The sequence below is a fragment of the Manacus candei genome, unplaced genomic scaffold, assembly GCF_025592945.1.
Source record: "Manacus candei isolate 608988 ecotype Guabito, Panama unplaced genomic scaffold, ASM2559294v1 h1tg000070l, whole genome shotgun sequence".
Taxonomy (NCBI): Eukaryota; Metazoa; Chordata; class Aves; order Passeriformes; family Pipridae; genus Manacus; species Manacus candei.
In genome coordinates, this window is record NW_026138118.1 from 1005206 (window position 1) to 1022500 (window position 17295).

The following is a 17295-nucleotide window of genomic DNA, read 5'->3' on the forward strand; positions in this document are numbered from 1 at the left end:
GAGCAGCATCAGGTCTAGGCAGGGGGCAGATCCCTTTTATAAGTGGGATTTCCGCAGGAAAAATCCCAACAGGGACTGTGGTCACACGCTTCTTCCCCACTCTTTAGCGGGAAATGCAGGATAAAGAAGTTGAAGCACAGGTTAAAGGCAAGGATTCCTTCCCAGCTGGATCCTGACGAGTGGCCAGAACCACCCGGGACGGACGCGTTTGGGATCCTTCCCCCGGAGAGCTTGGAAGTCCTTTGGGTACTGAAGCGCCGCGGGAGTCGGGCTGTTCCCAAACCTCCGGCGCTCTGGCTGTGAGCTGGGAGGGGGGTGGGAATCGTATCCCAGAGCCTTCCATCATCCACCCCCCTCCCAGCCGTTCCGGGGGCACCCGCGGGGGCGGCGCCGGGGGCCGGGCCGGGCTGGGCGGCCCCGGGGAGGCACCTGCGGGCGGCGGGGCCGTGCCGGGGCCGTGCCGGGGCTGTGCCGGCAGCGACAGCGGTACCGGGCTGTCCCCGGGCCGGGCAAGGGGCGGCGGGCGAGCCCCGGCCGGGGGAAGGAGCCGGAGCGGCCGCGGGAGCGCCCCGAGCCCGCAGCATCCTCCGTGAGTACCCGCGGCATCCTCCGTGAGTACCCGCAGCATCCTCCGTGAGTACCCGCGGCGGGGGAATCGCCCTTCATTTACCACCGATTTCCCCCTCCCCGTTCGCGCCCTTCTGCCCGTGCCAACACCCGTCTCGGGGCGCGGTTGCCCCGGGTTTGTGCGCGGGGTTACTCCGGGCTGGTGCTCGGGCAAACGCGGAGCTCTTCATGGGCAGCTCTGAGCCGCAGAGAAACAGAGAGCAGATGCCCTCGCCCTGCTGGGCTGGTGCTCGAGCAGCTGTTCCATTAATTGGAAACCTCGAAGGGACGGGGCTGGGGCTGAGCTGGCGCGTTGTTCCCTCCCCGGAGAGAACTCGGCGCGGCTGTTGAGCGATTGTTCCCTCGCTGGCGGTGTCCTTTCATCGCTGGAAACGCTGGATCTCCGGTCCTGACTTATTCAACCCCAGCGCTATAAATAAGGGTTTGTCGGCGGTTTTTTTTGTTTGTGGTTTTGTTGTGTGTGTGGGGGGGTTTGGTTTTATTTTTTCTTTAATCTGTCGAGTGGCTGGAAAGGGCTGGCAAAGTAATATTTAACAGGAGAAGGTCTAGAAAGCTCAGAGCATTGTGTTGCAGCTCGCTGAGTGACTCCACTGAACTACAGTGCTTGCATTATTTGGGAACATGCTGAAGTTGCTGACAGGTTTAAACGGCCATTTCTGGTCTTTCCTGGTAATTTGTGTATTTAATGCCCCAGGAAGTCCTTGCTAAAGGAAGCAGAGCATTTTGTAAACAGATTTCACTGCTGTGATACGCTGGGCTGGGCTGGAGTGTTTGGGCAGGAGGGTTTCGTTCCGTGTTTACAAACCAGGAGACAAAGGCAGAGCAGGGACCGGTGACTCCACAGCCTGTCAGTCATTGTCACTCTGTGGGGACAGGTAACCAGGCTGTGGGTGCCAGGCTGGGCTTGAGGGATTCCCAGGCTGAAAACATGAGGTGTCAACCACCTGTGTGTTTGTCTAAAGGGTTCCTGGGAGAGGGGAAGGTGCCTCACTGATTCAACAAGTCGGCATGTGCAAGAAATCCTGTGAGTGCTTCTGTGCTGCTGTTTGCAAAGTGAAAGGAGCTGCATTTCCCTGCTGCAGACAGTTCCTTATGTTGTGTATACAGAGCCTTTATATCATAGAATGGTTTGAGTTGGGAAGGGACCTTAAAGTTTGTCTTCTAACCATAGGCAGGGACACCTTCCACTAGCCCAGGTTGCTCCAAACCTCGTCCAACCCGGCCTTGGACACTTCCAGGGATGGGGCAGCCACAGCTTCTCTGGGCAACCTGTGCCAGGGCCTGCCCACCCTCACAGGGAAGAATTCCTTCCCACTATCCCATCTAACCCTGCCCTCTGGCAGTGTGATATTCCATCCAGGAGTCTCTCTGTAGTTTTTAATACAGAAAACCCTGAAGGATGTGAAGGTCTCAGAGGTTCTCACAAAAGGATCAGGATTTGCATTTTTTTGGTCCTTGAAGAGCTTCAGCTGCAGCAGGTCCAGCCCAGCAGCTGGGGAGCCTGTTGTACCTCAGGCTGAGCTGCTGAGCAAGGACAACACTCCCAAACTCTGGCCCACAGCTGGCAGGAGGCTTGGCTGCCTTGTTGGCAGGAATTCCTGAAGCTTTCCTGTCCAGCCCAGCTCCTCTCTGTCTGCTGCTCCTGCAAGCCTGACTTTTATCAGTTACACTGAATTTTTCTCCTCACCTGTGGCAATGGAGAGTGATTCAGTCAGGATTTAGTGCCCATGGGCAACCCAGGGCTCTCAGATCAGCAGCTCCTGTGCTCTGAGGGCAAATCCCCCGATCCTGAACACCCTGTGGGGTGCTGGGGCCTGCCCAGAGAAGCCCCTGTTCCCCTGGGTGACATCCCACACCCTGGGCTCCCTGCCCTCATGCCAGGCTGGGATCAGGGTCACTGTGTCAGGAGGGGGTTTGGTTGGGGCCAGAGGGTGAGCCCTGCCCTGGCCTGGTGTTGGGCACTGGGAGAGGGAAGGAATGTGGTGGGGGGTGACTGTGCTGCTTTCCTGGAGAGCCACAAACCCCAGGAAATGCAGCTCAAACCTATAGCCCTGGTCAGGCCTCTTACAGGGAGGGATGATGTGAGGCATGAATGGAGATCACAGAGGAGGGAAAGCAGGGAAAGAGCTGCAGGGATGTCTGAGTCACCCGCTTTCCCACTGACACGCACAGCTGAGTGTTTTCACAACCACCTCCACAGAGCAACCAAGTTACAGCCCAATTCCAGAGGCCCTGGAGTCCTCCCTTGCTGTCAGGTGCTCAGGGCAGACACCAGCCAGGGATGCCCCTGCCCAGCCACGAGGCTGAAGGTGCAGCTGCTCCGAGTGCCAGGCTGGGTGGGAGGGCACGGGAAGGGGCTCTGCCTGTACCACAGGATGGGGCAGCCCCCGGGGCAAACACACCCCCACATTCATCCCATGTAGCATCAGCACTGCACCACTCAGCTGTGGGCTGGCTGGGAAGGTGCTCTTTGGTGGGATTTGGCTTGGGGTGAGGAGGGTGAAGGAGCCCATGAATCAGCCCCGGGGGGCTGCCCACGGTGCCAACCCAGAGCATCACACAGGCTCTGCTGTGTTCCTGCAGAAACCCGAAGAATCCCTTGGAAAGGCAAATTCCCTCTTGATATATCAGCCTGTGAGGGAAGCCTCAAAACCTTCAACCCAGCAGATGTGCCTGTCTTTAGGAAAGGCAGCCCACGGGAGCAGTGTGGGGTCACGTGTGTTTGTGCCAACCCACTCTCCAAAGGAAACACAGCTCGGGGTGGGGGAGCTCCAAATTCAGCCCTGACCCCCTCCCTCCTGCTGTGGAGCATTTATGGGGTTTGCCTGGAGTAAAGCAGATGCTCTGATGGAAAATGGCAGGTGAGAGAGGATTTCCCCAACCTCCTGAGCTGCTCCAGCCGCTCGGGAAATGGCAGATCCAGAGCCTGGGAAGCACTTCTGCAAACACATTGCTGAGTCTGCAGTGTTGTTTTTTTTTTAAACTCTCTCCTCCAGCAATCTGAAAAGCTGTGGGGAATTTTCCAGGGCAGTGGCAGGGCCTTTTCTAGGTGGTTACATGCTCCAAGCAGGGTTGACTTTTCGCTGTGAGAAATGTCCTCACGGATGAGCCACAGTTTTGTGCTTTGTTTGTCCAGAACTTGCCACCAACAGGCACTTGGCTGGAACTTCTTTGAACAGCAGAGATAAACTATTGGGTGGTGGGATTTGGGGGTGCTTGGCACGATGCCACTGACCCCTGCCAGGCTCTAACTGAGGGCTCAGCTCGGATTAATCCTCTTGCTTTCCGTTTGAGCGCCCACACATTGATGGTCTCCAACATTTGTCCCCTCGAGTCTCACTAACCATCCCCCAGGAGCCATTCCTGCCTTGAGAGATTCCTGCAGGTGCCTGGAGGCATTTTTCTCCTCTCTGAATCAGTTTTTTTCTCTGGGTAATGTTTAACTGCTGATTACACGTCCTTCCCTCCCGTGCCCCCCACCTGATGAGCATTCCCAGGAACCCTCCCAGAGCGTGGGATGTGAGCAATGGGCAGAACCACCTTGCTGCAAGCAAAAAAGTCTGGGTTGTGTCATGGTTTTGGGGCTCCTGTGTTGTGTTTTGGGGCTCCTGTGATGCTTTGTACCTGCTCTAACCACCATCACCTTCACGGGCATGAGTGCAGGTGGATTTTCTTCCCCCATTGCTGGGGTGGGTCTTGTAACCCACCAGACCCCGTTTTTCATTCCCAAATCTCAGGTTAATTGTGCTGCAGGCACTGGTGGGAGCTGCTGCTCACAGATATGGTTCTGTGAAGCTCTTTGAGCAGGGAATGATCTCCCAGCTCCTGCTGAGTCTGGATGAGCTGGGAATCAGCCTCGGGCCTTGTTCTGTACAGGGAATTCTCTCCCTCCTGGTGACTTCCCTGACTGAATTGTCTGCTCATGAGCTGCCTCCAGCACAGGAGCTGCATTTCTGGGATGTGCTGGTGTATCCAAACCCATCTGGTAGAGTGGAAGTGCCTCCAATCCCTTCCAGAAGGCACAGGACTTGCTGCAGGGGGGGTGTATCCCAGATTTCCAGATGAGCAGCCGTGATCTGAGCTGTTGAATCTGTGCAGGGGTGACTGAACCCTTAAGGATTCCTAAGGAATATGGCTGGAGACACGGCTCAGTGTTGTTGGACAGGAATCTCTTCTCCCCAAAACAGATCATTGCTTCTTCTCCTCTTTGTTATAGTGAGTTGGATCCCGTGAGAGTTCCCATTTGCCAGCTCTTGGTTACACCACTTGGAGTTGGTTAATTTGGTGCCTGTGTGTAGAGACATAAGCTAAAAATGTAGAATGAGAGCTTTCTAATAATCATTTCAAAAAGCTGCCAACAAAAGACAACCTCTAGCATTTCTTTCAGGAATAAGCTTCAAATTTGCTCCCAGCTCTCTCTTGATGTATCATCTGTGCAGTGCATGTAAATGGGAATTTGGGTTTAAAATCTTATTCCATTTCCTCTTCATGAATTATTTTGGACCTAAATAATGAAGTAATTCCACCTCCTGCAAATGCAGCCACGGGACCAAATGATTTATTGCAAATGTCTTTTAAGGACCTCACTAAGTAACCACAGCAGGTTAAACAGACCCTTTTTCTCTTGGATGATGTATTAGTTTGAAAAATTCGGGTCTGTTTGGCATTTCTGGATGGGGAGGGGGTTTTATGCATCCCAGCTTCCTGCCTGGAAGCTCAGACAAGCAGTAAATCCTGCCTGGGTCCAGGGTGGGAAGCTCTAGGTGACACATATGATATTTGTCAGGGGGAAAAGGGGTGATTTGGGCTGTTTAAAAGGCACAAAAATTAAGAACAGGCATCTGAGGCCAGCCCAGCAGCCCCCCCTGGGCAGTTCTGTGCCCAGGCTCTGAGCTGCAGGAGCTCCAGCAGGGTGGTGGTGCTTGCTGGGGTTTTTTTCCATTCTAACTTCAAACCCTGGTTCTGTTGGATATTTCACAAGGCTTCTGATCCCAGTGTGCCTCAGATCCTGGCCTGTAACCAGTGGGAAAATACCTCTGGCTTGTTTTGCTTCCACATCCTGGCTTGCCTGCATGGGCAGCCCTACCCTGAAGGGTCTGGGGTGGTTTTTTAGGGTCTGAATGCACTTTGGTGCACATGGTGGAGTTGCTGTCGTTCCCATGAATAAGTCCATTCACCCAGAGGGAGAGGGAAAATGTGTGTGGCCCAGAATTTTAACGCAAAAAAAAAGAGGATTAGAACTGGGAAATGTGCAGTTCACAGCCTCGTTCAGGCACTGCTCCTGGGCAAGTCAGGGACAAAAGTCTGTTGGGTTCATATTCCCAGGTGTGGCTCTGGAAATGAGGGGGTTTCTCCCCAGGGATTTGGGGAGAATCAGCTCCTGTCACCTGTGTGAGCTGAGGGGTTTGAGCCCCTCTCACCACACGAGCCAGGGAGGGTGACTGAGCTCCCCTCCTTGGTGCTGCTGCTGCACAGAGCTGCTGCAGTTTGCAGAAAACTTTCTCTGGCCTGGCAAGGAAATGGAAAGCTTTTAATGTGTGTTTTAACAACAGCTGAACCTGGGGAGCTCGTGCCAGACCCCGAGACAAACACACGAAGGTGCTGCTCTGACGTGGGGGCACGGAGGGGCTCGCACAGATGGGGGTTGTTCCCTTGAGGCCACAGCTCTGCCCCAGCTGCCCCCCAGCAGTTTGAACTCGGGGTTTCTTTCCCTCCTTCCTCCCTCTTTAGAGCCCCTCAGGGTGGATCTGGGCACATTCAGGTCCCACTGAAGCACGTGGTGTTTTTATCTCAGTCTGAAATCCCAATCCCTGCTGATGTTCCCAGTGATGCTGGGAAGGTGCTGGATGCAAACCCCACCTTTTTCTAGGTGGCCAAGCACTGAATTTGGGTGCATTCCTCACCAGCACCTGCCTTCCCTGGCAGGGAGTTGGTTCTCCAAGTCCAGCTCTCCTGGATAAAGACTCAAACAGAGCCCTCTGTTCCCTGTCCCCCCTCTCCTGTAATTGTGCAGGAGCTGCTGATGGGTGAGCTCTGACCCCCAGCCCCTCCTGAAGGAGCAGGGGGGCCCCCCCAGCTGAAATTGGGCAGGGCAGGGGGGGCAGGAGGGCTGTACCACCGGGGGCATCGCTCCCACGGGCCAAAACAACCCACACACTGTGTCTGCCAAGGTGTTTTACATGGAAACGGGCCCGAGGCTGAACTTTATGGAAACATTTGCAGCTCTGTAAAACGACCAGCAGTGTGAGCCTCCACCCCCAGGCTGGGTGAGTTAGAGGCTCTCAAAGGCCAGGCAGGTGTGTGTGCACAGGGGGAAGTGCAGCAGTGTGTCATGGAGAAGGAATGTCCTGTGATTGCTGTATCAAAGTCCATTTCTCCTCCCCTGCTGAACGGCTTTTGTCCAGCACTCCAGACTTTCCATGTGCTTTCCCATACAGAGTGGGGGCCAGGCTGCAATGCCCCAAAAGCAGTGGGTTCCCAGGGATTTTGCTGGGTCCCTGAGTCTTGCAGCAGGGGCTTGGTCAGGTGGAACCTGCTGATTCACGGGGCAGGGACTTGCTGCAGGTAAAGGACAGGCCCCTCCTGCCCTGGCTGGAGACACAGACCTTGGAGACACAGGCCTTGGACCTCTTGACTTGCTGCACCATTGAGAAAAACCCTGACCTGATGCATTTTTCCAATTGTTTGTTCCCACCCTGGCAGATCAATTAATCCTTTTCGTACACAGGAGGTTTCACTGACAATAAAAATCCTTTGGGTTTGGGTGACTCATGCACAAACAGCTCAACCCTTCTCAAGGTGGTTTGAACCAGGTGGAAGGTAGGAAGCAGGAGTATTACATGACCTAATATCAAACTATTCAGCCTTCTTTATTTGGGGGTTTTTATTTTAGCAGCCAGAGGAGGGGCAGAACACTCCTGTGAGCCTGGGGTTTGAGCTCTTCTGGTCAGGAGCCACAAGGTGACAGTTGGATGTGGTTTTTTCTGAATTTTGCCCGTGCCCAGCTTTCCCCAGCCTGCAGAGGGACGGAGAGGCTCTTCAGCCTTTGCTGCCAGTGTACAACCCCCATCCCCACAGTTCTGAGTGGTGGGGAGGGGCAGGGACAGCTCTTCCCTGAGCTCTGGTACCTCTCAGGTGCCCCCAGGTGTGTGTGAACCCTTTCCCTGTGCTGCACCACAAGGCTGGGCAAGCTCTAAACACAAAATATTTCCGTGTTGAAAGATGTGCAGCTGCTGTTCGTGCTGCTGAATTAACGTGGCCTGGGCTGAACAAAGGCATCATTCAGCCAGAGGAGAAGGACCCAGTCACAGGCTCAGGACAGAGTTATTTTGGGGGTTTAGATTAAAAGCAGAAACCCAAACTTTTTACCTTTGGGGGATTGAAGTATTTGGTGAAATGGACCTTGCAGTCCTGATCCCACATCCCCAGGCAAACCCTGACTGCTTCCCTTCCTGCTGGTCCTTGATCCCTCTCATTCCTGCCACGGAGCCTCCCAAGGACACACCGTGTGTTGACTCAGCTGGTGCTCTCCCCAGACAACCCCCTGCCTGTCCCTGTCCATCCCACTGTGTCCTCCTGCCTCCCAAATCTGTGCCTGCCACCCTGTGTGGTGTTGGGTAGAGGCTGCTTTGCAGAAACCTTTGGGAAAGCCTCAGCAGGGGGAAGGGAGGGCAGGCTGCCTGTCAGATTCCCAGTTATTTTTCTTACCAGCTGATTTCTATCCCCTGAATTATTCCTGGCTGTCATGTATCTTGTGCTGTGCAAAATTACCTGCACCAAGAACATGCCACAATATCCCAGTGGAGTATAACAGAGCCCTGCCTGGTTGTACTGGGAAGCATCTGAAATGGGAAACTCAATTCCATATGGAGTGTTGAAGAATAATGTACTTTTCAAAGGATAGCTGGAGTGGAGCTGGGAGCTGAAGTGGTTCCAGAGGGCTGTTGGAAGTGGTGCTCACACCTCCCTCAGGCTGAAGGAGCCCTTTAATGGCTCAGGTTACCAGGTGCACTGAGAAAACATTTGGAAAAGGCTTATAAAGCCAGTAAACATCCAGACTGCTTTTTCTAGATCTAGTTTTACTCAAACCCAGGAACAGGCATATTTTCAGCTGTCCACTTGGAAGCTTGTCCACTTCCAACAACAGAGTTGAGGTGACAGCAGGGTGAGGGAGGTGCTGGGCTGAACTCACACCAACCCTCTGTCACAGCAGTGACCCTGTCCTGGGATGGCTCTTGTTTGCCATGGAACTTCTGGAGCTTCAAATCAGGCTTCCTCACATGGGATGAATGAAACTACTCTAAATTCTATTTTAGAATGGAGTTTTTAAACCTTTCTGTGCTGACTTTTCCCCTTCCCTCAAGACACGTTGCTGAATTCTGGGTGCAGAATCTCCCACACTTGTATCTCAGCCTGAGATGATAATCTAAAAATCCTAAAGCTTTTAAAATACCCATTATTCCAAACAGCAATGGTACACAGCAACAATGCACTGTTGTGTTTATGTCTTATTTTATCCTTTTAATACCTAACAGGGGATATTTTAAAGCAAACTGCTCAAGATTGGGGCGAAATTTCCATTCCAGATTTTCACCACAGTGAAAACATTAAGAACCCCAGCTCAGTGAACCCTGACTTAGTAGGTTCTGACCCTTTACTGGACAGTTGCCTAATTATCACTGTCAAACTTGGGTTGATATTTCATTAGTGTTTTATGAGCTCACTGCCCTGTTTCCCCCTGCAGCTGAATCAAGATGACGACGGCCACGCCACTGAGCAACAACACCCAGCTCTCAGGGAACGTGACCACAAAGTCTCAAGAACAAAGTCTCTACCAAAGTAAGAAAAGGAATGGGCTGGTGGCTTTTTTTTATTATTTTATTTTATTATTTATTATTTAAGTGGACCTTTGTACTTACCAAACTTCAAAGAGTACAGTGACAACTTTGTAAATAAGGGGTTGTTTTTTCCCCCTCCCCTGTTTCCCTCCCAGGTTCTGGAGCAATAGTTGCTGCCATCGTGGTAGGGGTGATCATCATTTTTACAGTGGTTCTGCTCACCTTGAAAACATACAACAGGTAGGTGGCCAAGTTCTGTGTTCACCAAAATGGACCAAAGTCCCCGCTCTCAGCCAGCAGAGCACTTCAGGATTTGTTGTTGACAGTTTCCAGAAGAATCCAAACCTCAGTGTGCTGCTGGAAGTGTCCTGATTCTCCCAGTCAGTGTTCTGTGACTGGGTTGTTAGGAAGCAGAATTCCTTCATGGGGAAGCTCTTTTTAGGGATTCCTGTGATGCAGGGAAGGTCTGAGCGTGCAGCAAAGCTGCCAGAGGGGAGCTTGATTTCTCACTTCTCATGCTCTGGAAGCACTGACTTGCCATTTTGTACCTTTGGGATGAAATTGAAAGAAGAAATCGAAAAAAAAACCTCAAAAAAGAACATTAAATTGCTGGGTGAACTGGCAAGTGTTGTGTTTGTTCTGAGCCACACAGCAGACTGCAGATACTATAAAGAGTTTTAAACAGGCTTAATCCTGTCAAGTGCCTGTGCCACAGGCAGTCTTTAGGATTCCCATGGTCTGCAATAGCAAATGGGAATGTCAGTAGTTTGTTCCCTTTCCATGTGTGATGACTTTGCAGCATGTCATGTTGCTCATTCCGGGTGCTTTCTGACCAAAGTGGCTGGGGAGCTTAGAATTCTGAGTTTTTTTCTTCTTTGTTATCATTTGGTTCATTGACAGCTGCTGTTATTGCTGGTGCTGAGCCCCTTCCTCCAGGCCCAGGGAATGGCATGGATTAAATTCCATGTTTTCCATCAGTCACGTTGTTTTCCTGAATAAACTTCCCAGGCCGTGGGTTTGCTCTGAATCCTTAACAGCCCATCAGGGTTTGGCTGTAGCTCTGCACTCCCTCTGTTGATTCTTTGGGATGAAATCCTGGCTTTTACTGACTTTCAAATAACTGTACAATGTAACCTGGCTCTGGGGGAACCTCCCCAGCCCTCCCAGGGGAGCACCGACCCCGCTGACGGTCCCGTTCCCTCTGCAGGCGCATGCGGGTGAGGCGGGAGCTGGAACCCAAACCCCCCAAGGCAGCGATGCCACCTCCTCTGGGGCACAACAGCCTGTGCCAGCCCCCCACGGTGACCTTCATCCCTGTGGACATCCACCTGCACGACAGGTAACCGGGAACACTCGTCCTCCCCGCAGACAAGAGGTGGAACTGTCGCTCACACGGACCTGGGGCTCCTCAGCAAAGCTTTTGGAACAGCAACAGGCTGTTGCTTTGCCTGTGGATTGTAATTAATCCTGATTTCTCTCTTTGAGAGGAAAAATGAGAGGTCTGGACACTCTTCCTGTGGCTGAAATCAGCTGGTGGAGGCACAGGAATCATCAGAGCCCGGGGTGTGGGGAGAGTGGATGAAGCGAGAAGGCGCCAGCTCAGATTTTGTGGAGCTTTTGCTGGCTCAGAGTTTGAACTTTCTCTGCCCTGCTGGTAAACAGGAAGAAAAATCTGGACGTGCCACAACTCAGGTGGGACCTGGGTTTGTTGTGAATTACATGGCACAGGTTTGTGGTGTGTTTTACACACGCTGGATGGCACAGGAAGCATCAGAATTGTATTTATCGTTACCCACCTGTCGTGTTTCTAAGCCCACGTGTGCATGGGTTGAGATAAAAGGGTACTTTTTATTTTCAAGTATGTTTAAACTATTTCTATAAACCATGTAACTCTCCATTTCCAAAGGAGCTTGGGTGTCTGAGGGTTTTCACTCTCGAGAATCGCTTCGGGTCCGGGGCTGGAGCTGCCTGAGAATGTTTTGTCTTGCACAAAACGTGAGTTCTTTAATTGGAAAAATAACCCTGGAAATAGAAGGAATAATCTTTTATAAAGCAAGTGAGGCTTTGCAGAGCCCCAGTGTGCCACTCCCCCCCTGCAAGGCTTTGTTCTCTGGTGCAGACTGGGCTCCAACTATTTTTAGAAATTTTTTTATCCTAGAAAGGAACTGAGAAAAACGATGTTGTTTTGTGAGTGTGATGGTTGTGGGTGTACAGCAATGCCACAAAGGAATTCCCAGGGATTTTCACAGCCCACTGAGTGGGAACACAGAGCAGCATTGTCAATCAGTGGCTGATTGTCTGAGGGTGTGTCAGAGCAGCCCCCAATGGGCTGACAGAGGCAGGAAGGATTTTAGGAGGGAGTTGAGGAGTTAAACCTTGTCTTAAAGGGAAGGACATGAGGCTCTGGGGAACAGCTCCACTCCCTGACACAAATTTTATGGAATCACTCACTGGAGTGGCTGGACAGAGGGAGAAGTTACTGCTGTCTGACTGATCAGAGAACCTCCAGCTTTAGAGCTTTTTGTCCTGCAGCTTCTTCCCAACACGTCATCAACAGGTACATCCCCGAATCCCCCCGTCCTCAGGGGAGGGTGGGGAGGGACTGGGGGGCAACTTGATCTATTTTTTATATATTTTTTCCAAGAAGCCACCTCTTGAACAGGTCACTTTTACTAACTGGTGGTTTGTTGGTTTGGAGTTTGGTTTTTGGTTTTGGTTTTTTTGTGCAGAAACTAAATTCAATCACTTTGCAATATTTTTTTTTTTGTCTGAAACTGGAGCAGGGTTTGAATTCCAAGCTAAATATTGAGACAGCTGCTTGTGAAGTTTCTGAATCTCGCTGTAAATATTTTACTTGTCCTAGTTCTCTTATTTTTTGTGGCAGGGGTGATTGATTTAATCATTCAGAAGGGACAGCAGATGCAAATCTACTTTTTTTTCCTAAAAAATATGGAGTTGACCTTCTGTTGCTACCTCTGATCAGCTAAGGATGTTCTCTGGGCATGTATTGAAACCAAGACCTTTAGGAAAGATAAGCCCCATCCCACTGTTATGTTCAACATCACCAGCCAGCCCTACTTCTAGCAAATTTTGTTTACTTTCCATTTACTTCATTTCAAACCACTGAAGTTCACGAGCAGAATAAGCAGAGCTACTGTGAGCAACTCTGCTTTTGTAGAATTGCTGTTCCTGGCAGGAGAGTCACTGCTTTGGCCTCACCAGCATTTGCTCAATCGAGAAAATTCCAATCCCAGGGAAAATTTGCCTCGTATTGGCCCATCCTGGGAGGCCCCCACCATCCCCTCCTGGCAGCTTGTGCTGAGCAAGCAAAATCACCTTCCTAAGAAACAAAAAAACCCCTGTATTTCCACTTGTGTAATTTGCTGTGGATTTAAGTTTTCCAGGAACAATCCCACGCTCTCCCTGTGCTGCCTCAGTGCTGACTCGACCTGCCCCATCTCGGCTCCCTGATTCCACTCCCAAAGGCCCAGATTTTGGGAAAACCCCCCTTTCAGCTGCCCCTGCTGCTCTCCTGCCCCCAGGGAAACCAGCTGGTTAAAGAAACACTGAAAAGTGTGGAGAGAACAGGCAGTGTGAGTGCAACACTTTAATCGTGATCCACACAAGACTCGCTGGAGATTATCCATGAAACTCTGCAAATTAACAAGATTTGGGCACTCGTGGCCCCAGTGCCTTTCTCCCTGGGAGGAACAAGCAACATTTCCAGCCCCTTGCTCTGTGCTTTGGTTCAGCAGCGACAACGAGGACATTGGGGCCGCAGGGCAGAGGAAAAAATATCACCACAAGTTTTTTTGATGGTCAGAGTTAAGAGCTGGTCTTGCAGGAATCAGTGGTGGGGTTTTTTTTTTTTGCTCCTAAAAGTCTTCTGGAGTACCTTCAGCAGGTCGGGTCCTTCAGTCTCACAGCTGGCACTTCAAGAGATGCAAATACGCTGGTAAAATGTTTAATTTTGCACCGCTGGGTAAGTCCCGACCCCAAAACTCCTGCAGGGCGGCAGCTCTCACCCCTCATCTTCATCCTCACACCCCAGCAGAGAGCACGGAGCTCCACCTAGTGTCCTCCTCCCTCCCGGCCGCCTGGAACTCGCCTTTCCCAACAAAACCACAAAGCAATTCCAAGTTTAGCTGACAACTGAATTCCTGACACCACCTTGACCCCCATCCCAGTCCTCCTTCCCCTCAATCCACCGTGCTGGAGCAGCTGAGCCCAGAACTCCTCCAGCTTTGGCCGTGCAAAGCACAGATCATGGCAGGTCTAAGCAGAAAAAAATACAAGAATGTTCTTTGGGTTTTATTCCCGAGTCCCATAACAATTTATCTCCCAAAAACACAACCATAAACCCACGTGTCTCTCGCATGGCTGCTGCTGAAGCAGAAAGCAGCTGTGGTGCTTTGAGTAGCAATTAATTTTATTTATTAATTATTAATAATAATTTTTTATTTAAAACAAACTATCCTTATTAAAGATGAAAGGCATAGGAGTTACTTTTGGATAAAACCCAAGGCTGTCACTGTGGGTAAATTTGTATTGACCTCAGTGAGGTGTAACTTTATTCCCACATCTTTCAGCAGGTCACATTTGTGTGACCTGCACCAGTCACACCAGTTTGTGCTGGCACCAGTCACACCAGTTTGCTGTCCTGGACACTGATGCCTGAGGTGTGGGGAGAGAACTCTCACAGCAGTGTCTCTGTCCAGTTTTGGGCTCCTCAGGACAAGAAGGACAAGGAGGTGCTGGGGAGGGTCCAGTGGAGGCTGCAGAGATGATTTGGGGTCTGGAGCATCTCTGGGATGAGAGACACCACGGGAGCTGGGCCTGGTCAGTCTGGAGGAGGGAAGGTTGAGAGGGGACCCATAAATCCGTACAAATATCTCATCAATCCACACAGATATCTCCAAGGGGTGTCACAGGATGGTCCCAGATTCTTTTCAATGGTGCCCAATGACAGGACGAGAAGTAATGGACATAAAGCAAAACATAACAAGTTCCACCTCAACATGAGGCAGAACTTCTTTCCGTGGAGGTGGCAGAGGCTGCCCAGGGAGGGCGTGGAGTCTCCCTCTCTGGAGACATTCCAGACCCACCTGGGCGCGTTCCTGTGTCACCTACTCCAGGTGACCCTGCCTCTGACTGTGTGATCTCCAGAATGCCTTTCCAACCCCAACCATTCCGCCATTCTGTGACGGCTGCAGAGCCCCGTTTTCCGTCGCGAACCCCCCGCCGTGTCGGTCCGGGGGCTGTTCCCGCGGGCCGGAGCCGCTGCGCCCTCACGAACCGTCCGCGCCGCCATCGCTGCGGGGTAGTCACGGCCCCCGCGAGGGCACGCGAGATCTCGCGAGACTCCGGCGTCGCAACCAGCCGCGCGTGTCAACATCTCGCGAGAGCAGGAGTCACACATTCACACACGCACGCACCCCCGCGCGCGCGCGCGCCGCCGCGGAACGCTCTCTGATTGGCCCCCGTCCGACCCTCCAACCAATGGGCAGGCGGCTTGTGGCCCCGCCCCTTCCCTCGCGCTCTCCCTCCCCGCCCCTTCTTCCTCCCCCGGCGCGGCTGGGGGGGCGCGCGGTGCACGCCGGGACGGCAGCGCGCGCCGCGGCCGGGAGGAGGCGGAGGAGCCAAGATGGACGCCGGGTTCTTCCGCGTAAGTGCCGGGGCCCCGCCGAGGCCCTGAGGGCGGGCTGCGCTGCGGCCGCACCGCCACGGGGCGCGGGGAGGGGACAGGCCGAGCCCGCTGCGTGAGCCGCGCTGGGGCCGCGCTGCTTCGCGCGGCGGCCCGAGCACCCTCCCCCCCCCCTCCTCCTCCCCGCGCCCTGCGCAGGCTCCTCGCCGCGGAGAAAATGGCGGCGGCGCGGCCCGGGCGGGAGCGTGAGGGGAGCGGGGGGCGGAGGAAAGAATCGGCGCTGAGAGGATCCTCGCCGGCAGGATTGTCGCTGGGAGGACTCTCCTTCCAGCGGGGAAGCTCCTTGGCCGTCCCCGGTCTCAGGGCCCGACCCACGCGGGGCCGTGTCACGGCTGCGACCCCCAAGCCCCCCGGGCTGTGGGAGGGGGGACCGGGCCGGGAAGCCGCTGGGAGCGAGCCCCGCTCTGCGCTGACCACGTTCTGCTGTGTCCGCGTTCGAAGCGACCAAACAAACCTGCCCCTTTTTTTTTTTTTTTTTTTAGAGAGGGATTTTTAAGGTTGTTAAGTGTATTCATGGCAAAACGAAGTTATGCCTTATTCTTAACCTTGATATCTTATTTTAATCATTGAATTTTGTCTCTATTGCAGCTATGCTGCGTTTTCTGCAGAGGCCATTAAACCTGCCTGGGTTTAATGCCTCCTTCTTTTCAGCTTTTTCTTCCATTGGAACGACCTTAGTTTTGGTTTTCTCTGGTAATTTTGAAAGCCAGTTTAAATTTTCAAGATTCATTCACTTGTTCTTTTCAATTTCTGCAACTAGGAGGCTTTCAAAACATGGCACACACATAACCCTTCCCTCCATTCAGTTTTCTCCATTGAGAAAAATAACTACGAGTTAAATCTGCACTTGTTCCAGCGCAGTTGTTACAAAGTTTGCAAACCAAGTGGTTGTAATTGACAGCACAATTACTGGGGCTGAAAACACTGAATTAGAAATCTAACATTCTTTTAAACTGGCCTGTGAAGGTGATGTTTTATAGAAGCAGAAGCAACGTGGCACTGAACTGGGGCTGTGAACAGTGTTCTGGCTTTAGTCTGGGTCCTGGAGGAACCAAAGTTCTTGTGAAATGACACAAGTGCAGCAGAGCAGCAGTTTGGACTCCCTGTCTCAAGAAAGCTCCTATTAATAGTTCTTTCAGTTCTTCACACGTGTGTGAAGTTTCAGTGCAAACTGTTTTGTCTCTGTGTTTAAATTCCTGTAACCCTTCTATTCTGTCCCTTTGGTTCCCTTTGCCTCTTACCTGTGTTAGAAACAGGGTACAAAAAACTTCCTTTCTGGGTTGTGAAAGAATTGAAAAAAAAAACAAAACCCAAAAAGAACATTGAATTCCTGGGTGAACTGGCAAGTGCTGTGTTTGTTCTGAGCCACACAGCAGACTGCAGATACTATAAAGAGTTTTAAACAGGCTTAATCCTGCTAAGTGCCTGTGCCACAGGCAGTCTTTAGGATTCCCATGGTCTGCAATAGCAAATGGGAATGTCAGGAGTTTGTTCCCTTTCCATGTGTGTTGACTTTGCAGCATGTCATGTTGCTCATTCCAGGTGCTTTCTGACCAAAGTGGTTGAAGAGCTTAGAATTTCGAGTTTTTTTCTTCTTTGTTATCATTTGGTTCATTGACAGCTGCTGAGCCCCTTCCTCCAGGCCCAGGGAATGGCATGGATTAAATTCCATGTTTTCCATCAGTCACGTTGTTTTCCTGAATAAACTTCCCAGGCCGTGGGTTTGTTCTAAATCCTTAACAGCCCATCAGGGTTTGGCTGTAGCTCTGCACTTCCTCTTATTCCTGTCTGGTTCTGTTGACTTCTCTACAAGTAAGTTTTCCAGAACTGAACTTCCAGGCCTTTCCCTTCCAAATGAATTAACCTGCAGTGTCTGTCCATGCAAGTGGAATAAGTTGGTCAACTTTTAACAGAGGAGGATCAATAAAAGAGTATTCTTTGTACCCTTCTGGCTCCCAGGGGGGTGGTTTGCCCCAGACAAGTCACCCAGAGGTTTCAGAGATAATCACTGTAAGCAAATAGGACATTTCTGTTCCTGGAACGAGGAAAAAGACTTTATCCCTTTTGGGAAGTTTGTGCATTCCAGCACAAACCCTTTTCCTGGCAGTTTGGGACTGCTGTACTTAA

General features: G+C 51.8%; 2 protein-coding genes across 27 annotated transcripts in view; both read left to right on the forward strand.

Annotated features, from left to right (window-relative positions):
* Positions 1–395: 395 nt before the first annotated feature.
* On the forward strand, positions 396–12604 carry NCMAP (non-compact myelin associated protein). 13 transcript variants are annotated; one of them, XM_051807331.1, is made up of 6 exons: positions 397–1048; positions 7355–7446; positions 7520–7587; positions 9371–9465; positions 9620–9704; positions 10672–12604. In XM_051807331.1, the coding sequence occupies exons 4-6, from the start codon at positions 9381–9383 to the stop codon at positions 10805–10807; spliced, it is 306 nt and encodes a 101-aa protein (XP_051663291.1). In that variant the 5' UTR covers positions 397–1048; positions 7355–7446; positions 7520–7587; positions 9371–9380; the 3' UTR covers positions 10808–12604. The 13 variants fall into 13 exon arrangements, with proteins under 13 accessions (XP_051663295.1, XP_051663303.1, XP_051663291.1 ...); XM_051807332.1 differs by lacking the exon at positions 7355–7446; XM_051807333.1 differs by lacking the exon at positions 7355–7446 and having other exon boundaries at positions 7523–7587.
* A 2440-nt stretch (positions 12605–15044) lies between these two features.
* The window catches only part of SRRM1 (serine and arginine repetitive matrix 1), an 18079-nt gene continuing 15828 nt past the window's right edge, over positions 15045–17295 (forward strand). For all 14 annotated transcript variants that reach the window (XM_051807265.1, XM_051807267.1, XM_051807268.1 and 11 more), the window contains exon 1: positions 15045–15129. In XM_051807265.1, coding sequence (XP_051663225.1) covers positions 15109–15129 — 21 coding nt within the window. In that variant the 5' untranslated portion in view covers positions 15045–15108. The remainder of the gene's footprint in view (positions 15130–17295) is intronic.